The 17,998-nt window shown below is 40.2% G+C and overlaps 1 protein-coding gene across 4 annotated transcripts in view; it reads right to left on the bottom strand.

The window, feature by feature from the left end:
- trip10a (thyroid hormone receptor interactor 10a) overlaps positions 1–17,004 on the bottom strand; it is a 28,813-nt gene extending 11,809 nt beyond the window's left edge. For 2 of the 4 annotated variants that reach the window (XM_088330423.1, XM_088330430.1), the window contains exons 1-9: positions 16,464–17,003; positions 8,047–8,162; positions 7,484–7,540; positions 5,569–5,716; positions 4,743–4,805; positions 3,226–3,330; positions 3,018–3,146; positions 1,878–2,024; positions 1,616–1,804 (exon numbers count right to left, since the gene is read on the bottom strand). In XM_088330423.1, the coding sequence (XP_088186549.1) occupies positions 1,616–1,804; positions 1,878–2,024; positions 3,018–3,146; positions 3,226–3,330; positions 4,743–4,805; positions 5,569–5,716; positions 7,484–7,540; positions 8,047–8,162; positions 16,464–16,487 (978 nt within the window). In that variant the 5' untranslated portion in view covers positions 16,488–17,003. Of the gene's footprint in view, positions 1–1,615; positions 1,805–1,877; positions 2,025–3,017; positions 3,147–3,225; positions 3,331–4,742; positions 4,806–5,568; positions 5,717–7,483; positions 7,541–8,046; positions 8,163–16,463 lie in introns of all 4 variants that reach the window. The other 2 variants (XM_088330416.1, XM_088330438.1) reach the window with 2 other exon arrangements.
- Positions 17,005–17,998: the final 994 nt, after the last annotated feature.

Raw genomic sequence — 17,998 nt, 5'->3', positions numbered from 1 at the left:
ATTGAAGGACCTGTGCCAGTTTTATTTAAAGTGAAGGCAGCCACTTTGAGTACCTGAGAGCTAAAAGGGATAGGCTGGTGCTTACAGAAAGTCTCTTAAGTTAAATTAGTATTCATCGGGCTGAGGTCACAATTGAGAGAGAACAAGTGAAGACACACAACCGCACATGCGCACGCACACACAAACGATAACAACAAATGCACGGCAGAACACAGCCTGGGACATGCTGAAGGCACAGAAGCATTGAACAAGCCAACACAAATACAGACGGGAGTCATTTAGTCATGTGAATAGCAGGGAGGGGTCACGTGTTGTGGTGGTGGGTCATTGACTAACACTAACGGTACCGGATAAGAGTGAGTGATTTTGATCTCACTTTCCTAAAACTATGAAAAATTTGCCTGTCAATGCCATTGCCATTCTACTGGCATAGGTGGCAGTAACACGTTTTAGAAAGTGCCGTCACAGAAAGCTTTTCTGCTGTGTGTTGTGGACCAGCAAGAAGCAAAGGATAACAGTCAATTATTAAGAAACATTTCTCAACTTGCACAAAATTTGGGCTACTGTACGTATTTAGGAAAGTTTAGTGGAAGTGGAAAATGTAGTCTACACAACACTGACAAACTAATGCGCTTCAAACAGCCTTGTGCTTATGAACTTGGCAGTGGTTACTCACAGCGCCCATTGACCCCGATTCCTGTTTTACTGACCCAGCAAATAACATTGTGGCTTGTCCTCACAATGCTTGCGATTGTAGCGACAAGTATAATGGAAGCAGTGTGTATGTGGATGCCCACGGAGGAAAAATTTGATGTTGTTCTGGACCTGTGCTGTTGAAAGCACAAGCGCAGCACAATGCTTGACTGCCAGCTACGTGCAGTCAGATAGGCCTGAAGGTTTGGGGGGGAAATAGGAGGGAGCTCACTCATGCAAAGGGGGTGTGTTCTAGAAGTGATCCACAGTGTGCAATAGAGCACAATGATCAAAAAAGAAAGACATGGTTTGGAGAACAGGATCCATCCAGGCTTGCCCTGCCATACAATGTGCCACCTACAGTGGACTACTGTTGGTGCTACTGCGTTCATGTTTTTCTATTTTCAGGTCTCAACACATTGGGAAGCTTAATTTATTTCTGTAGTTCAATTTTTAAAAGTGAAATTGACCCCTTAGATTTGTTGCAAATTAGCGTAGGGATAATTATTATCCAATTAATTCAGTTATGTTTTCAACACGAAGTGTCCTTGGGCAAGACACCGAAACCCTAATGCCCCCAATAAGCAAGTAGGCCCCATGCATGGCTGACTCCCTATTGGTGTGTGAGTGTGTGTGTGAATAAGTAAATATGAAGCACATTGTAAAGCGCTTTGGCAGGTCTTCATTGACTTGAAAAGCACTAAATAAATGCATTTACCATTTAACACTAACAAACATTTTTGTTCCGGATGTTGACAGTCGGGTGGGTACCTGTTGCCATTAATCAAACCTGTTCTTGCACTTTTGTTTCACATGTTTATTTTAACGACTTACGTAAAATAAATGTAAACGTTTCACACAATATTGAGATTTTCATGTACCCTAATTTTCATTGATTGCAGTGGTAACATGCAAAACCTACCTTAGTCTTTTTGCTGAAAAGCCAAAAGTTTTTGCCTTTGTTCTTGCCCAAAAGGTCAATGGAGCCTTTTGGTGTCCCCAGACTACTGTCAGATGATGCCCTATTGATGCCCTGACTGTAGTCCTCAAATTCCACATCACCTGGACGCTCAAAACCTGATTTGTTCTGCTCGATGACCACCAAGGTGTCCTGAGTCAGAAAAATGTGAGAAATAGCAGACGGTTATTCTGTTGAAAGCCAATAGAAAGAAGGACAGACTCACATTTTTCTCATTGACATTTGTGCCGGCTTTGGTGATGCCATCCAGGCACTTTCCAATGATAGGCATCACCTGCTTTTCCGTGTCTGAAAACAAGATGTAGCCTTGCGCCAACTTTCTCATTCTCCGCTCGTCCAGTTCTTGCATTTTCTGGTTAGTACACATGGTGGAGAGATGATGATATAAATGAGGTTGAGATGAACAGCAGCTAGTTTACTGTACTTATTAGAAGAGCAAAATGGAAACGTATAATGCGTTAACATTCTACTTGAAGTTTCTCATCAATCCTGTACACTAAAAATTTTGTTAAATTAACTCATTAAATGCCAATTCACTTTAGTTCTGTAGCTACAAAGGCATCAGACATATCAAATGAATGTTTCAACCTTTAACTTTCATTCCTAGCTTTTACTATTATTTTGTAAATGACAGTTGAACGTTGCCAACTTCTGAGAAAAACAGCTTTTTGTGAAAGGATGCATTTCGAACACAACTTTCACTAGAACATTTTTTTTGAATTTGTGATACTTCCAATATATAAACAATGCTTTCCATAAACACAAGGGCGCTTTGCTTAAAAATAACATTTTATTGCAAGAACACCGAAATTAGAGAACACATTCGCACCCGATGTTTCCGGTGACATGATCACATTATTTCAGTCTCCTTGGCGATTGCGTTCCAGCAGACGTGCACGAAACGTTATCCCTCTGTCCCCAAAATGACGAAGGGACTTAGTCATCTTTTTATAGAAAAAAAAGCTCTGTACTTATCCATATCTTTTCTTCTCTCAAACACTGCTTCATTACCTACTCGCCATATGGGGCTGCCTACACACTTTAATCGCTGGATACAGAAAGCAAAACTAGGAAGTGGAGGCTCCCTCTATGTGGGGACAAAAATCCTGAAATCATTTCCAGAGGCTTGATACTTACTGATGAGCTGCACACTCTCTTTATAATGTTTTTTTTTAAAGAAACCAAAAAATGTGTATTTTTATGTTTAGGAACTCAGGGACAATGCTTCTGAAAACCTATTTCAACATTATGGCACTAAATGAGTTAATGCAAAAAAAGATAATCTTTTTATAAAAAGTGGAATTATGATACAGTTGTTATAGTCTCCTTAAGAGTAATAACTTACATTAAATATGAGTGGCATGTCCGTGAAATAGAACTGCTTCTGCTCCTTATTAAACTTCTGTAGCTGAGCAGCGTAATCATTCTTCGATTCTTCTGCGACATGCGCTCTCATGTGAGCTTGTTGCTTAGCCTTTCAAGAGGACAATAAAAGCACAGTCGTTTCAATTTACATTGCACTGTTGATGACTGAATGAAAACAAACTCTGAACCTTTTCCACATCCGCCTTAGTGGCGTTGATGTCCTGGTCAGTCTTCTCGGCATTCTGCGCTGCACGCTCTGCTTCTCGCCATTCTCGCTCGAAACGCTTTTTACTCTTAAAAAAAAAAAAAGGGCGGCATGGAAGGGGATGAAAATGAACAATGCAAGAGTTAATAATGAGGCTAGATCATACAGTATTAACCTTTATTGGTTTGCATTTTTAAAAAATATTTTTTTAATCAATAGCAGAAAACACAACTCTGAGATAACCCAATTTAATCTCAATAGTCATACCCCAACTCCCATAAATTACAGTCATTATCTTTCACAATTGTCATTAATATAATATTCTTTAAGACAAATCAGGTTAACAACGGGTATATTAATAAGGTAATCCAAATGTAAAAACAAAAAGAAAATCTCCTTCTTAGTTAGGCAAATACTTATTATCATAATGTTTGGTAATGTTTGCCCGTTATCCTTTTTAGACCATTCATCACATCAAAATATTGAAATATTTTTTAATAAAATGTAATGTGGTTTTAGCATTAGTAAAAAAAAATTTTTTGCCCTACATGAAGTATTCACAAATAGTGTATTGTTTTCTTCGAGGCCTCCCATAATACGTATTGGTTTCAATTCAAGATGAAATCCAATTTTCTTTGACCCATGTTGCACATCCCTCCAGAACAAGGCCACTTTTAAACAAAAATAAAATAAGTGAAAGAGGTTGTGGTCTTCCTCCCCATTGCAGTAGAGATCATTTGTGTAACAGCTTTTTTGTTTATGTCAATTTATTTAAAGGGTCAATGTGTAATATTTAGTGCCTCCTAGTGTTACATAAAAACTTTCATCCAGTAAAAAAAAAAAAACATTTGAATACAAATTTTATTTGTCTTTCTATTTCACCTGGAATCCGCTATGCTGAATTATTACTGGCCCTCACTCGAACCCGACAAGACAGTGCAATCTAGTAGTCTAATATTACAAATTTGAGATTTAAAAAAACTTGAATTATATCTAGACTTCTGAATACTTATATTCCAAGTACCATATAATGAAATAATTCCATCGAATGGCAATACTGTGTGGTGTTTGTAGAGCAGTCAAAAACAGATAAACAGCTCTTAGCTTACAAGTACTATGTTGACTGGGTGCACACAATTAAAAAAATGATTTGTTTACAATTAAGTTTATATTATTAAATGCTATATTTGGCCCATGATAGCAAGAAACAATACACATTTTACATTAACAAAGAAGACAGTAAAAAATGTCAGGAGTAAACTGGAAAATGTATGAACAAATTGATGGTGTTTGAAAAAAAAAGGAAATAAACCAAGAATGAAGCAAGTTGATACTGTATGTAGATACTACACAATTGTTGGAAATATGGTTTATGTATATTTTTAGTCGTCATGTAATCACTTGACTGCCAATAAGACATAAATAACTTTTAATATCTGGTCCATATCAAACCTCATATTATTGTGAAACATGTATATGAGACGATTGTATTACACTTACACTTTCTAGCTGCTTACTGGTGCTCTCCAATGACTGCTGGGCTTTCTTGGCTTCCATTAGATACTGCAAACATTCGTAAAAATAGAGTCAGAAAGGAGGGAAGAAAGCGTGGGGGTGTTCATGTGACAGCAAGGATAGAGGGCTGTTTGTAGGGGCAAGGTGAAAAGTGACAAGATGAGGAAAAATAAAATGGAATGGACAAATGCCAGCGTGTCTGCCAGACATCTTGTCTGCCGTCAGTCTGATGATCAAATGAGACAGAGCCAAAGAATGACCCTTTAAGAGGAGACAGCACATCTCAATTGGCTTCAATGAACTTCCACAATGTCCACATTACCTTAACACAACTCAAATGCCCCGAATGTTTACTTTGTGTTCCAATCCTGGAGTCCTCATCTCCAGGATTGAAACCCACTTAAAGTTAACATTTTTGGAGGGAAAAAAGATGCAACCTCAAGGTCAAGTTCATCCTTAAGTTTTTTTATGGGATCATTGAATTCAATTGAACAACTCACAAAGGGAAAACTAATCAATTAAAGCCAAGACTTGCTTACTGAAGCAATGGAATACTTCTGACCACATGCTCCTTTACTCGTAATTTCAGATGTCTAGTCGAAGATCTTATTTAATGGGACCAAAACGACCCAAAAACACATTTTAAATAGAATATATTTCTCATTTTAATGATGTAAGGGGACGTTTTGAAATAGAATCAGAAGCTTTCTTGCTGACGGTTATAAAGATGAGTAAAATTATTTGAAACACTCTTACATGGTTAAGAGAAATATTGAATATACTCCAAGTCACAACCATCTCTGTTGCTTACCGATTTTCTCTCCTGCTTGAGCTCCTGCAAGTACTTTGTGAGGTCAGCACAAATGTTCATCAACATGTTCTCCGCCACCAGCTCCCTCTGACCTGCATAGTCGTTCATCTCATTCAAGATGTCCATGAATGACTGGTAGCTGGTGAGCCTAAAATCATTACAAGTAAAAGATGGCAGGATGAGAAATTACTGATGAGGACTCCATTTAACACTGTGCACACTAAGGGGGAAGTCAGGGTAAGAGGGCTGTGAACTCTTCCATGTTTTGGGGGGGAATATTAAACTTTGCAATTTCTCATTGAGACAAAATCTTAGGCTCAGTACATAACATATTGACAATGGTGTCCAACCTGAAATTTAAAATTGTCTTTCACATTAAGCACAGTTCATTTAGTGTACTTATTACTATAGTGTTGTAAAATTCACAGATGGTCCAGAGGTAGGGTGCACGATGAACAGAAATCTAATTGATATTGTAGTGTGATTGTGTAACCGTATAAGACAGCAGTTTCTTTCAAGGATTTATGATTGAAAGGAGTAGTTGGCCAACTGAAACAGCGCTACACACTTGCAATATGGGTTAATTGGTTTATTGGTTAATTAGCATGTTTTTGTACCCGCCGCACTGGCTCCTGTGTTCACTGTGGGGGGTGGGGGCGAATTTGTGGTTGTGTCATATTCAATCTTCAGTGAACTTTTACCCGTGGGCATAACCAGCCGGTTCAACCAAAGCACCCCCCGAAATTATAGCATTTCAAAAACTGTTTTTTCCTTAATAAAGGGCAGGTTGGTTGGATCCCTTAACCACTAGGGTCGTAGGGGGAAAATTTCCTGTGCTGTCTTGGGCAAGTACAGCATTCTGGCGCAATCAGACCAACATGTTACGACCTTTGCTGTCAGGCAAATGTGATAACCACTGCACTACAGAAACAATTATTGAAAGCTATTTCAAAAAATATTATTTCTCATTTTAAATATTGTTTGTTATATTTTATAATATCTTTAAATATTCTTCCCCAGGATAGGCTCAAAAATGATGAAAATAAAATAAGTAAAACAAAAACGTGAACAACACTGAAATACACCACTGCCTTGAAATGGTTCAGTGCATTCGATTCCTAGCACTGCTCTGGAGGTAGGGTCCAGGTAAAACTGGGCCAAATCAGGTTTTCCACAAGAAAAGCTGATTGCAACATTCCACTGTTTGCAAGTATATTGTTTAATTTGCAACACAAAAAGATTAAAAGGAAAAAGAATTGATGTAAAACTATACACTAGATATCCATCTATTGAGTAGAGCAACCAAAAACGAGTGCAAGGAATAATACAAACTATGGAGATTCAAAGTGACCAAAATTCACGATTTTACCTCCCATTTTCTTGCCTAGCCTTTTTGAGGTTTTTGGTTACCTGTAAAAGCAAGATGGGCACTTTATGTAAAACAAATACCAATTTCTCGGGTGACAGGTTTTAAATGAGCGTTTATATCACAGTTCCCGTATTTTGCATTTTTCAAATCTATATTATACTTTTTAATAAATAAGTTTTTTTTATATACCTTGAGGAGGCACTTAATATTTCAATTGTCCGTTTAAACTTGCATATTAATGCAGCAAACAATCACTCCTTGGGCAGCAATTGGCCTACGGGCCGCATTTTTGAGATCCCTGCCCTAGGCTGTCCACCCACTGGGGTGTCACCAAATTCTATGGGAAACACTGGTCACTATGACTCACCCAAAAAGCCTAGCACAGAAAATGCACTTTTCTTTTAAACTCGAAAATCACCAAAGTTGCAATTCTCGTGTAAATATTGCAGTGTGTTTGTTTTTTTTTCCAAGAACGTGCAGCCCTAAAGTATCATTTAGAAGATTTCAGCATGCAATTTCAAAATTAAGCGCACTTAATTTTCTCACCTGCCGTCTAGCTCGTCTTTGCTGATCCTCTTTGGATTAAATTTCTTTGAAAGATTCCTGAGATAAGACAAAAGGGCGTTCAAACCATTAAAACCATACACAACATTGGAAAGAGTATTTTGGCAATAATATAAATAATAATAATGATCTAAATAATAAATATTAATTCATAATTGAATCCCAGTACTACCAATTTACTACCAACAGAAAAAGGTCTGAGTAAATAAAAAGTGAGAGCACAATTGCATCATGTATCAATTGTCCGCAACAACCACAGAACAGTATCTAAAAAAAAGACACTCCTGTCCTCTTCCTGCTAGTTCTTCCTTATTTTGTTCTTCCTCTGACCACATCCTGGGAGTCATGTGCCCGTCTGCTCCCACTTCCTCAGCACATGCACAGCAAGTGGGAGTTGGGAGCATTGGGCCTGCAGCTGGAGAATGAGGCCAGTGTGTTCCGATAGTCATGAGACCAGACAAACATGCCATAAACAGCCCTTCCAAATGTGAACACACACGCATGCACTCTTAGAAACAGTTTATGCAAGAAAAGACAAGGCCAACCTCAGCTGCTTGGCATAGTTCTGCTCGATCTCTGTCCTCTCCTTCACAAATTTAACATACTTTTCCACAAGCTCTAGCCCGGAATGTGTGTGCTTCTCGATGACGTCACATCGGTCCTTAGAAAAAGAAAAAAAAATGTTTAGAGCACAAGGGACTCATTAGGTAAAAGAAAGGCAGCAGGATGTGAATCATGTAGCGATAATGTTGAACTGGATGGAATGTCATTAATAATCTTGTTCAATCTTACATTGTAGAAAATTCCACTTTTCGCAGGAGTAGTAGCAAAGTAGCTTAGTTGCAGCTGAACAAGCGTATAAATGCAAGTTTGCTCAACTGCTTTGCCAATATTTCATTCATAAATGTGAAGTACTAAGACATTACTGATGCAATTATAGGTTCGCGCTGACATGACAAGCCTTTACCACAAACACACTAAACACAGTCAGTTTCAACACCAGCATTTCAGACTCTCAAATCGTAGCCATTTATAGCAGAAGGAACTTTTTTGGGAAACTGAAATTCAACATGGATACATAACTTGCCATGACACACAAAAAATGTGTTAAGCCGTAACCCACTGAGAGAATATTTATGAGCCTTTACAAAAAGGTGGAAAATATTAATTCCAATGTACTGAAAATTGTAGTTGCTGCAACAACAAAAAAACTGAATTTATCATCTGTTCAATATTGAATACCGATTAGAAACTGACACTCGCATGTTCAGAGACAAAGGTGCCGTAAAAAAACAAGTTGTGTTTATTTCGGAATGGAACGGTTGCCTTGACTGAATCTTAGAAAGGTTCAGCTAATTGCTTTTTAATTACACACTAGAGTGTCATATGGCGTAATGGAGGCATTGAAATATCTGAGAGTTAACCCAGAAGATCAGCATATTGTATTGGATTGTAAGGACATTCAAAATAATCCGTCACATAAGTCTTGGATATGTGTAGGAACACACCCTTGCAGGCAAGGATAGATTTGTTTCTACAGAAACAACTCAGAGATCTTAAAAAACTCGGACTCTTCATTATGTTCTTATTATGGTATCATATTGCTAATGACGATGGCAAATTGGCAATAATATAAGATGTGCTTGCTTGTATAACCTTATCTGCAAATGGAATCAGATAATAAAAAGTACACTCAGACAAGCATGAGTGACGAGATTTCTCATAGTCTCTTGCAGTGAAATTCCCGAGATCTATTTGCGTTTACTGATTGTATTAAAGAGAAGAAGGGAGAGTAGGGTGTGGAAAATCGATAACAACAACCCCAATAAATTCAGATTAGGTCATTTCAAACTCTCCAGATACACATTATTTACAGCACAGAGGAAAACGTTAAAAGACACTGTACTAAAAGGAAAGGTTATCCAGATGACGTTTTTGCACCAGCCGCACTGAAGTAATCCTACAAAACATTACAGTGACAGGTTTACTTCGGGGCCAAAAAATGAAAATAAAAAATTAAAAAGGTAATAGTGAGAATGATCCTTAATGCGCAATTTTAGAGTCCGATAACCAGTACACCCGAAGCTAAGAGCATGAAAAATCAACACGTGGTGCTATTTATTCACAGTCAGCGTAATTATGTTGTCTGGAATATTTTTAGACAACTAGGCCACATCCTTGTGTGTCATTTTTAGTACTTTTTGCCACACCATAGTCAGGAAGGTACAGAGAGGGGCAATGTCTGATACATTACAATAACTACTACTACATAGCTGTGCGAGAAAGTTTTGTTTTAAGCTCATAGTACTGCACAGGTATATTTTTGAAAGCACCCGTTAGAAAAAAAATAATGGTACAGTTTTAAAAAGCTTTATACCATTCTATTGAAATTAGGGGGTCAGACTCAGAATTAGGTGTATTGTAACAATTTTCTTTCGTTAAAAATAAATTTAACACTAATATATTTAGGGATGGTTATAATAAAATAGCTCCTCCATGATCTGCTACCTTATCGTGGTGGAGGAGTTTATGTGTCCCAATGATCCTAGGAGCGATGTTGTCAGGGGCTTCAAGCCCCTGGTAGGGTCTCCCATGGCAAACAGGTTCTAGGTGAGGGGCCAGATAAAACGCAGATCAGAAGACCCCTTATGAAGAGAAAAAACATTGATCCACAATTTCCCTCTCCTGGATGCGGGTTACTGGGGCCCCCTTCTGGAGCCAGGCCTGGAGGTGGGATCTGCTGGCGAGCGTCTGGTGGCAGGGCCTTTGCTCACGGGGTCCGGCCGGGCACGGCCAGAAGGGACAACGTGCGTCCCTCTTTCAATTGGCTCAACCCCTTTGACGAGGGGCCCAAAGGGTCGGTGCTGGGTAGCAGTCAAAGGAGGGGTCCTTGGCGCGCCGATCCCCAGCTACAGAAACTGGCTTTTGGGACATGGAATGTTACCTCTCTGGCAGGAATGGTGCCTGAGTTGGTGTGTGAGGTTGAGAAGTTCCGACTGCAGACTCTCCTCCACGCACAGCTTGGGCTCTGGTACCAGTCTTCTCGAGAGGACTGCAGGGAGACTTCAAGGCTCACATGGGCAATGACAGCGAGACCTGGAGGGGCGTGATTGGGAGGACAGCCCCCCCTGACCTAAACCTGGGTGGTGTATTGTTATTGGACTTCTGTGCCCGTCATGGTTTGTCTATAACGAACACCATGTTCAGATATAAGGGTGTACATAAGTGCACTTGGCACTAGGACAATCTAAGCTGTAGTTCGATGGTCGACTTTGTAGTCGTTTCATCGGACCTCCGGGCGCATGTTCTGGACACTCTGGTGAAGAGAGGGGCGGAGCTGTCAACTGATCACCACTAGGTGGTGAGTTGGCCCCTATGATGGGGGAAGATGCTGGTCCGACCCAGCAGACCCAAGCGTGTTGTGAGGGTCTGTTGGAAACAGCTAGCACAATCTCCTGTCAGAAGAAATTTCAATTCACACCTCAGGAAAAACTTTGCCCTAGTCCCGAAGGAGGCAGGGGACATTGGGTCCAAGTGGACCATGTTCGGTGCTTCCATCGCGGAGGCGGCTAATCAGAGCTGTGGCCGTAAGGTAGTCGGTGATTGCCGCGGCGGCATCCCTCAGACACTTTGGTGGTCACCGGCGGTGAGGGTTGCAGTCAAGCTGAAGAGAGTCTTATCGGGCCTTAGTGGCCTGTGTGATACAAGTGGCTGAAATAAGTTTCCTCCGCAGGGTGTCTGAGCCCTCCCTTAGATATAAGGTGAGAAGCTCAGTCATCCGGGAGGGACTCTATGTAGAGCACTACTCCTCCGCAGTGAGAGAAGCCAGTTGAGGTGGGTCGGACATCTGATAAGGATGCTTCCTGGACTACTCCCTCGGGTGATGTTTCTGGCATGTCCCAGCGGCAGGAGACCCCGGGGGCGACCCATGACACGCTGTAGAGACTGTCTCTAGGCTGGCCTGAGAACGCCCCGGGATCCTGTCGGATGAGCTGGAGAAAGTAGCTGAAGATAGGGGGCGTCTGGGCTTCCCTGTTAAGGCTGCTCCGCCCGCGACCCGACCCAGGATTATCGGAAGACAATGGATGGGTAGATGGATATAATAAATGGATTGACCACAGTAGAAGAAGACATTAAGCAGCATCTTGTATGTGGAGAAATGCGGTTTTGGATTAAAAATAGATGGAAGAATGAAAGTTTATTTCTTAGTCCTAAGCAAATTATTTTAGCAGCGTAATTGGTTTAAGAGAAACATGCCATCAATTAGACTAGCATGTTCCAACTAGTGGATTAATATTGAACATCAATTTTGATTTAAATTGTTTACAAAATTCTAAGAATGGGACAAAGTGTATCGAAGCAATACAAGTGTTAACAGTAAATCCATTTCTCTATGACTGAGTCCCTGTACTTCAGAGCTGATTCAAAGAAAGCAACTTTTGCCTATATTGATCATCATTTACATGCAGTCTTTGTTTGATTTTTGACTACAAAATAATTAATATGGCAATTGTCTGACAAGTCAACATTATTATCTTGTCTAGCCCTAATAAGGTGTAGAAAACTCAATCAGCATTCAATATCATATTAGCTCGCACGAGTTGCCTTACTGGTCTTGCACACCCAAATAGCAGTGGGATTAGGTGTGATCAGGGGACAAATGCCAGACAAGTAACTGTTGAGGTGAACATTCAAAGAACAAGTGTTGAGCGTGATTCCTCAATTGACCCCATTTGGCTTTCTGAACTTCAAACAACTTTTTTTTATGACAGCAATAAGTAACTTATTTATTGCAATTGTAAATTTACAGATTACAGAAAATTGCAATAAAAAAGCATGTAACCCACTGTGAAAAATAAATGAGCTGTGTTTTCTACGTGCAATTTTACCATTGTGCTTTTATTAACATACCATTCATGTTACATTAGGACGTTCAAACTACAGAATTACTTTATTTAGATAGGGGACCTAAGATACAAGTTAGCTGCCTTGCAGGAAACAGGCAGTCAAGGAGCTATTTTTTTGCATTTGACAGCAACTAGAGTAGATGATGAGAACTCACACACAACTGGCTTCACAACCACCAGTTCTGCATTTTTTAAAAGTTCTCGTCTTCAAAGAGAGCTAAATCCCACAACAAGATTGCTATCAAGACTCAAGAGTTTGCTGAAGAATCTGTGTGTCAGAGAAGGAAAACCATTAACGTAGGCAAGAATGTGGTCCTGGAAGACCTGATTTTGACACCCGATATTTAGACAGTCAATTTGCATTACCAATTGGGAGTTCAGAGTAACTAAGTAGACCAACGAAAATGACATAAAAAAGTTTTCAGTTAGATGATTGCCAACAAACAATGCAATATAAAACATAAAAGATGCATTCAAAATGAAATTCCTAAAAAATTGTTAATGTATATTTCAGTACAAATGGTGAGAAGACATGGAGAAATTAAGCAAAACATAACTTACAAGCACATAATAGCCACTGAAGCTACAGGAGTCAGATACATTATTTCTGAAACGAGATAAAAATTTCTAGATGGCAGGATGGAATTGGGCTAATGAAATCTACATCATTGTAACAATTCAGCAAGATAAAGTGGACCCCTGTTACAGGCTGGGGATGGAAATCAAACAAAATCACAATCAACAAGAATTCACAATTAAGAAACACTCATATGCAATGGCAAAAGAAATACTTAAGTGGGATACACAAATACTCTAATTATCAACTTAATAATGAATGCAAGTTGGAAAAAAAACACTGCAAATAAGGGGGTAAGACGGTCTCCTTTCACTGATGCTACGACCGTCCAATCGAAGTAGGACAAAACTAATTAGACAGTTGCACAAGCATGCGGAAAAAAAAAAGAAAAGACCGAAAACGTGACCCAAGGGGGAAAACGCTGTAATGAGGACCGAACCACCCAGTCTTTATCTCTCACAGCAATTCTGCCTGTCAGACAATGTTCATGCTCAAGACGTTTCAAATATGCTTACCACTTGTCTACTTGTGTGCTGTGGTCTTAAAAGTTGCAAATGGATGCAGTGAGCGGATGCTGAGGGAATAATGTCTCCGTCAGAGAGATAAACAATTGAACTCTGTGACAGGGATGTGCAAAAAATGTTTGGCAACATACCACTGAGGATAAGAGAAACAGTTCCCATTAAATGCTTACAGGTCATATGTTTCAAGTTTCCCTGAGAGTATTAAAAGGGTCATGAACAGAGCATTCACAGTGAAGATCGAAGGGCCATTTGAGATGTTGGTGGTTCTACTTAGCATATTAGTGATGTTGTGAAACCCATAGATCAGGGGTCGGGAACCTTTTTGACTGAGAGAGCCATAAAAGAACAATTTTTGGAAATTTGTTTCAGTGAGAGCCATTAAATATATTTTAAGACTGAATTCAATTTAATGTGAGCGTAACAAGCGTCTTAATTTATTATTTTAAATAATGTTGTTATAATACTCACCATTAATGCGACTTTTGGTGCTGCATGGATTTGCTGATGGTTTTGTAGTTTGGTTGGGACATGGTGAGTTTAAGCTTCATGCAGGCATTGAGGCATTCATCCGTTAACCGTGATGGTAGGTTGGACTTGATGTATTTGAGGTGTGAAAATGACTGCTCAAATGAATACGACGATCCAAACATTGACAATACACCAATACTCACACGCCTCAGTGTGTGGTATGTGACTGGAAGCGCTTTCCAAGTTTTGAGGACCAACTCGTCTTCGGGTTGAAGTTTGTTCATTTCTGTCCACATGTGCTTGCTTGCCAACTCCGCTTTCTGTCGTGCAATTCTTTCCAACTCTTCATTCAATGATTTGAACTTGTTCATCCACATCTTCAATGCAAAGGCAGCATGGCGTGTGTCGAAGTGCCGCTTTACATTCAACCGTTTCATCGATACAATTTTGTCATTGCAAATTAGGCATACCTCTCCACAAAGGCCAATTCTTCGGTCCAGTCGTCCTGAGATGTACAATATTCATCATCTTTTTTCTCGTTTCGCCATCTTCTCTGTCGAAGGGTTAGCTTTGAGCTAATGACCAACAGCCAAGTGCCAAGGGACGCAAAAGGGGGCGTGTACCTGTGCCCCCAGCAACGGCCCAGTATTGGCCAACGTAGGGTATTATCATCCAATTAAAATAATAGACAATCGCTCATGCAACCGGAACTCTGCACAAGACACGAGCAGTAGAAAATCGATGGATGGATTTAAACAAAAGATAATTTTTTTTAAACCCCTACCTCAGATTTGCGAGCCATATATTAACATCAAAAGAGCCACAGGTTCCCGACCCCTGCCATTGATGATTCAAAACAGTTTAATCAACAGTTTAGAGTAAGTCACTGTTCTACACTGAGCTGCCAAGGTGGATGAATCAGAAAAAACACTACACGGTGTAGTATACGCCCACAACTTCACATGTCATGAGTTGAAACTCAACCTATGCTGCACCAATACTCTGCATAGCCAAGCATGGTATTTTGGGGAGTGGAAGAAACTTGCCTTAAAAGCAGGGAGACACAGACATTCAACTTGCCTAAGTAAACAAATTTAAGCTTGTAAACTAATAAGAAAACACACTCTTGTTCAGCGAGCAGCTCTTTCCACTTTCTGATTAGCTACATTAAAAGGTTCAGGTAGAATGTGACACTGAAGACTTGTTGTGTATGGTTTTGTAATTTACTAGAGTGTAATTCCAAAATCACAAAAAAAGGCTCCAAATTGGAGGTGAAGGGGAGCATGCTGCAATTATATCATCCTTGTTGTATAGACACATGACCTAAAGCCATATGATGAGAAAAGAAATTAGCAATGAAATTAAGGATCAGATTAATGCAAGTGCTAATTACTTCCATCTTCCTATAAGCTTGTGAGACAGGGACGCTCACAGCAAAGCTGGAAAGGAAATTCCAGGCCATGGATGTGTGATGTTACAGGAAATTTCCAGGCATTGGCTACATAGCCCATGTGATAAATGAAACCGTACGCAACACCATCAGAAGGAACGTTGGACCATACGAAAAACTGTTGACAACAGTTCACAGTGGTATGGTCACATCACAAGATCATCAGGACTGGCCAAGATTATTCTCCAGGGCACTTTCCAAGGGGCAAGAGGAGAGGAAAACAGAAATAAACTGGGCCAACAATATAAAGGAATGGACAGGTGCTAACTTTGCCACAACCAAAACAAAGGCAATTAAACGTCAGCAGTGGAGAAAGCTGTCCAGAGTTGTGTCCTCACTGGTGCCCCGACAACCCAGGTGATTAGGGGATCCGTGAAGATACCCACGAGATATTTCTTAACTACTAGAACAAGAAATGATTACGCAAAATCTTAAATAATTCTTTGCCTTTCTTAAAAAAGCAGCATGTTGTATGGTAACAAACAACAATTGTTATTGAGTCACAATGACAGAGTAACATATTGTTGTTGACGCTTAATAGACATTGTAATGTGCATGTTAAGTAGTTTGTGGTGCACATGAATGTAATTTACAGTTGAGTTTTCACATCAACATTATACTGCCCGAGCACGAGTTCTCTCTAGGGGGGACAAGTGTCACCAGGGAAACACTTCCCATTGGTTGTAACCCTGCGGGACACCTCGAATGATCCTGCACAGAATTGAGAAAAACATTTGAAAGAGGTGACGTAACGCCCTTGATGTTTAATTCCACTGCATGTGATGGTCGGACATCAAATGAGACACAGGCTGCATGCTCAACAATCCAAAATACCAAAACGGACACAGATTTCTGCAACTTTAGCGACAAATGAATTGCCCTGCGCGAGTGATTGTGCAAACGTGGACGAACTTTCCAAAACTCCAGTTTCCCAGAAAGAGGTACCACGAATGCGTCACCCAGAGTAATTAAGACAAGTCTGGTAGCTAGCCAAGCATAGGCTAGCAGGAATGGTCATTTTTCGGAAGCGACTTACCCAAAGCTCGGTTCCCCAGTCCATGATCAAGCACCCCCCGGCGAAGTCCTCTCGACCGCCCCGGATACAAAGAATTCCTCCAAAGTTATCCCAGTCTAATCCCCGAACGGCGGGCGGAGGGACACTTTCTGCACCGTCGTCGTACTTCCGCTAGCTCCTTTCAACGAGCCAAGTAAACCAGTAACATAATTGGCTCATTAAAGCCGTCTGACAGCTGTTCGTCTAGTTTGTCCAAATATTTTTCATAGTGAGAGAGAGAGAAGGATAAACTAACTAGGTTTCATATCAGCGTCACTCCCAAATCCTTCCAACCTTAAAGGGCCAGCGCACTTAAATTTGCCTGCCAGGCCACGTCCCTCCCGCACCGGCGCGCGCGTCCTCGAACGTGCTCGTGCGTTGCCGTGCACGTCGGGCGTCACGTGACCCCCAGGGGTCACATCATTAGGTACACCTAGGTTCCCCGCCGCCTGTTTAATAATCACGAGACTATCGTTCTATTTTAATCTGATTTTTCATGTCTCTTTGCAGTCGACTCAATTTAATATGTCCTGTTACTTGCACGATCTCTGGTCACTACGTTTGAATACAACGTTGGAGTTTCTTTCACCGGTTTGGTTTCAAAGCAAAGCTGACCTTTATGACATCACCGTTAGTCCATCCTTTGGGTAGTCGGTCAAAGGATAGCTTGTCACTGCGTTAGTAAAATCGATACACACATTGCACAGTTTGATGCATTTATCAAATAATGTTTTGCCGAACAATGCAGTTAAAGACATTTTTGTTTGGAAAATATACTGTGTTTTATATCAAAGATGATTCATATACCACAGTGGTGGCCCGTCAGGGCCTGCAAACCCTTCTTGATGGCTTATAAAATATTTGAATCATGTAATGTAGGGGTTCTCAAATAGTGGCTCCGTCATGGGGGCATCTGTCGTTTGACTTTGGGGAACCTTATTTTTTACTTTTCCAAGATAAAGTGCAATTGCATCTCAACTACACTAGGGGGGGATTTTTTTAAGGGTTATTGTTCTGTCTTCTTTATTCATTATCCATTAGATAGATAGATAGATATATAGATAGATAGATACTTTATTCATCCCCGAAGGGAAATTCACTTTTCCAGCAGCATCCCTGAGCTGAGAACAATCGAAAATAACACGGGAGCTGCTGGAGTGGCTGCCATTCGTGACGGCGCCGGAGAAACGATTCAATTTGAATCATGTACAAACAAACAAACAATTGAATCATGTACAAGAAACGATTCAATTTGAATCATGTACAAACAAACAAACAATTGAATCATGTACAAACAAACAAACAAAATATTTATGTTTCAATAAGTGGAGTGTTAATAAAATGGGGGGAAAATAATTTCTGATACTGATATAACCAGGTAAAACTAATTTTAAGTTACCTGTCCAAATGAATGTTGTGCCATCTCACCTTTCCTGTCCAAATGAATGTTGTGCCATCTCACCTTTCCCACTCTCTCTACTGCAGTTGACTTGCTGCTGCTCGCTCCTGAAACTCTT

This window comes from Urocampus carinirostris, chromosome 1, assembly GCF_059441175.1.
Source record: "Urocampus carinirostris isolate Australia breed hairy pipefish chromosome 1, RoL_Ucar_1.0, whole genome shotgun sequence".
Taxonomy (NCBI): Eukaryota; Metazoa; Chordata; class Actinopteri; order Syngnathiformes; family Syngnathidae; genus Urocampus; species Urocampus carinirostris.
Note: the sequence above shows the minus strand (reverse complement) of the source record. Positions and strands in the feature narration are given on the sequence as shown.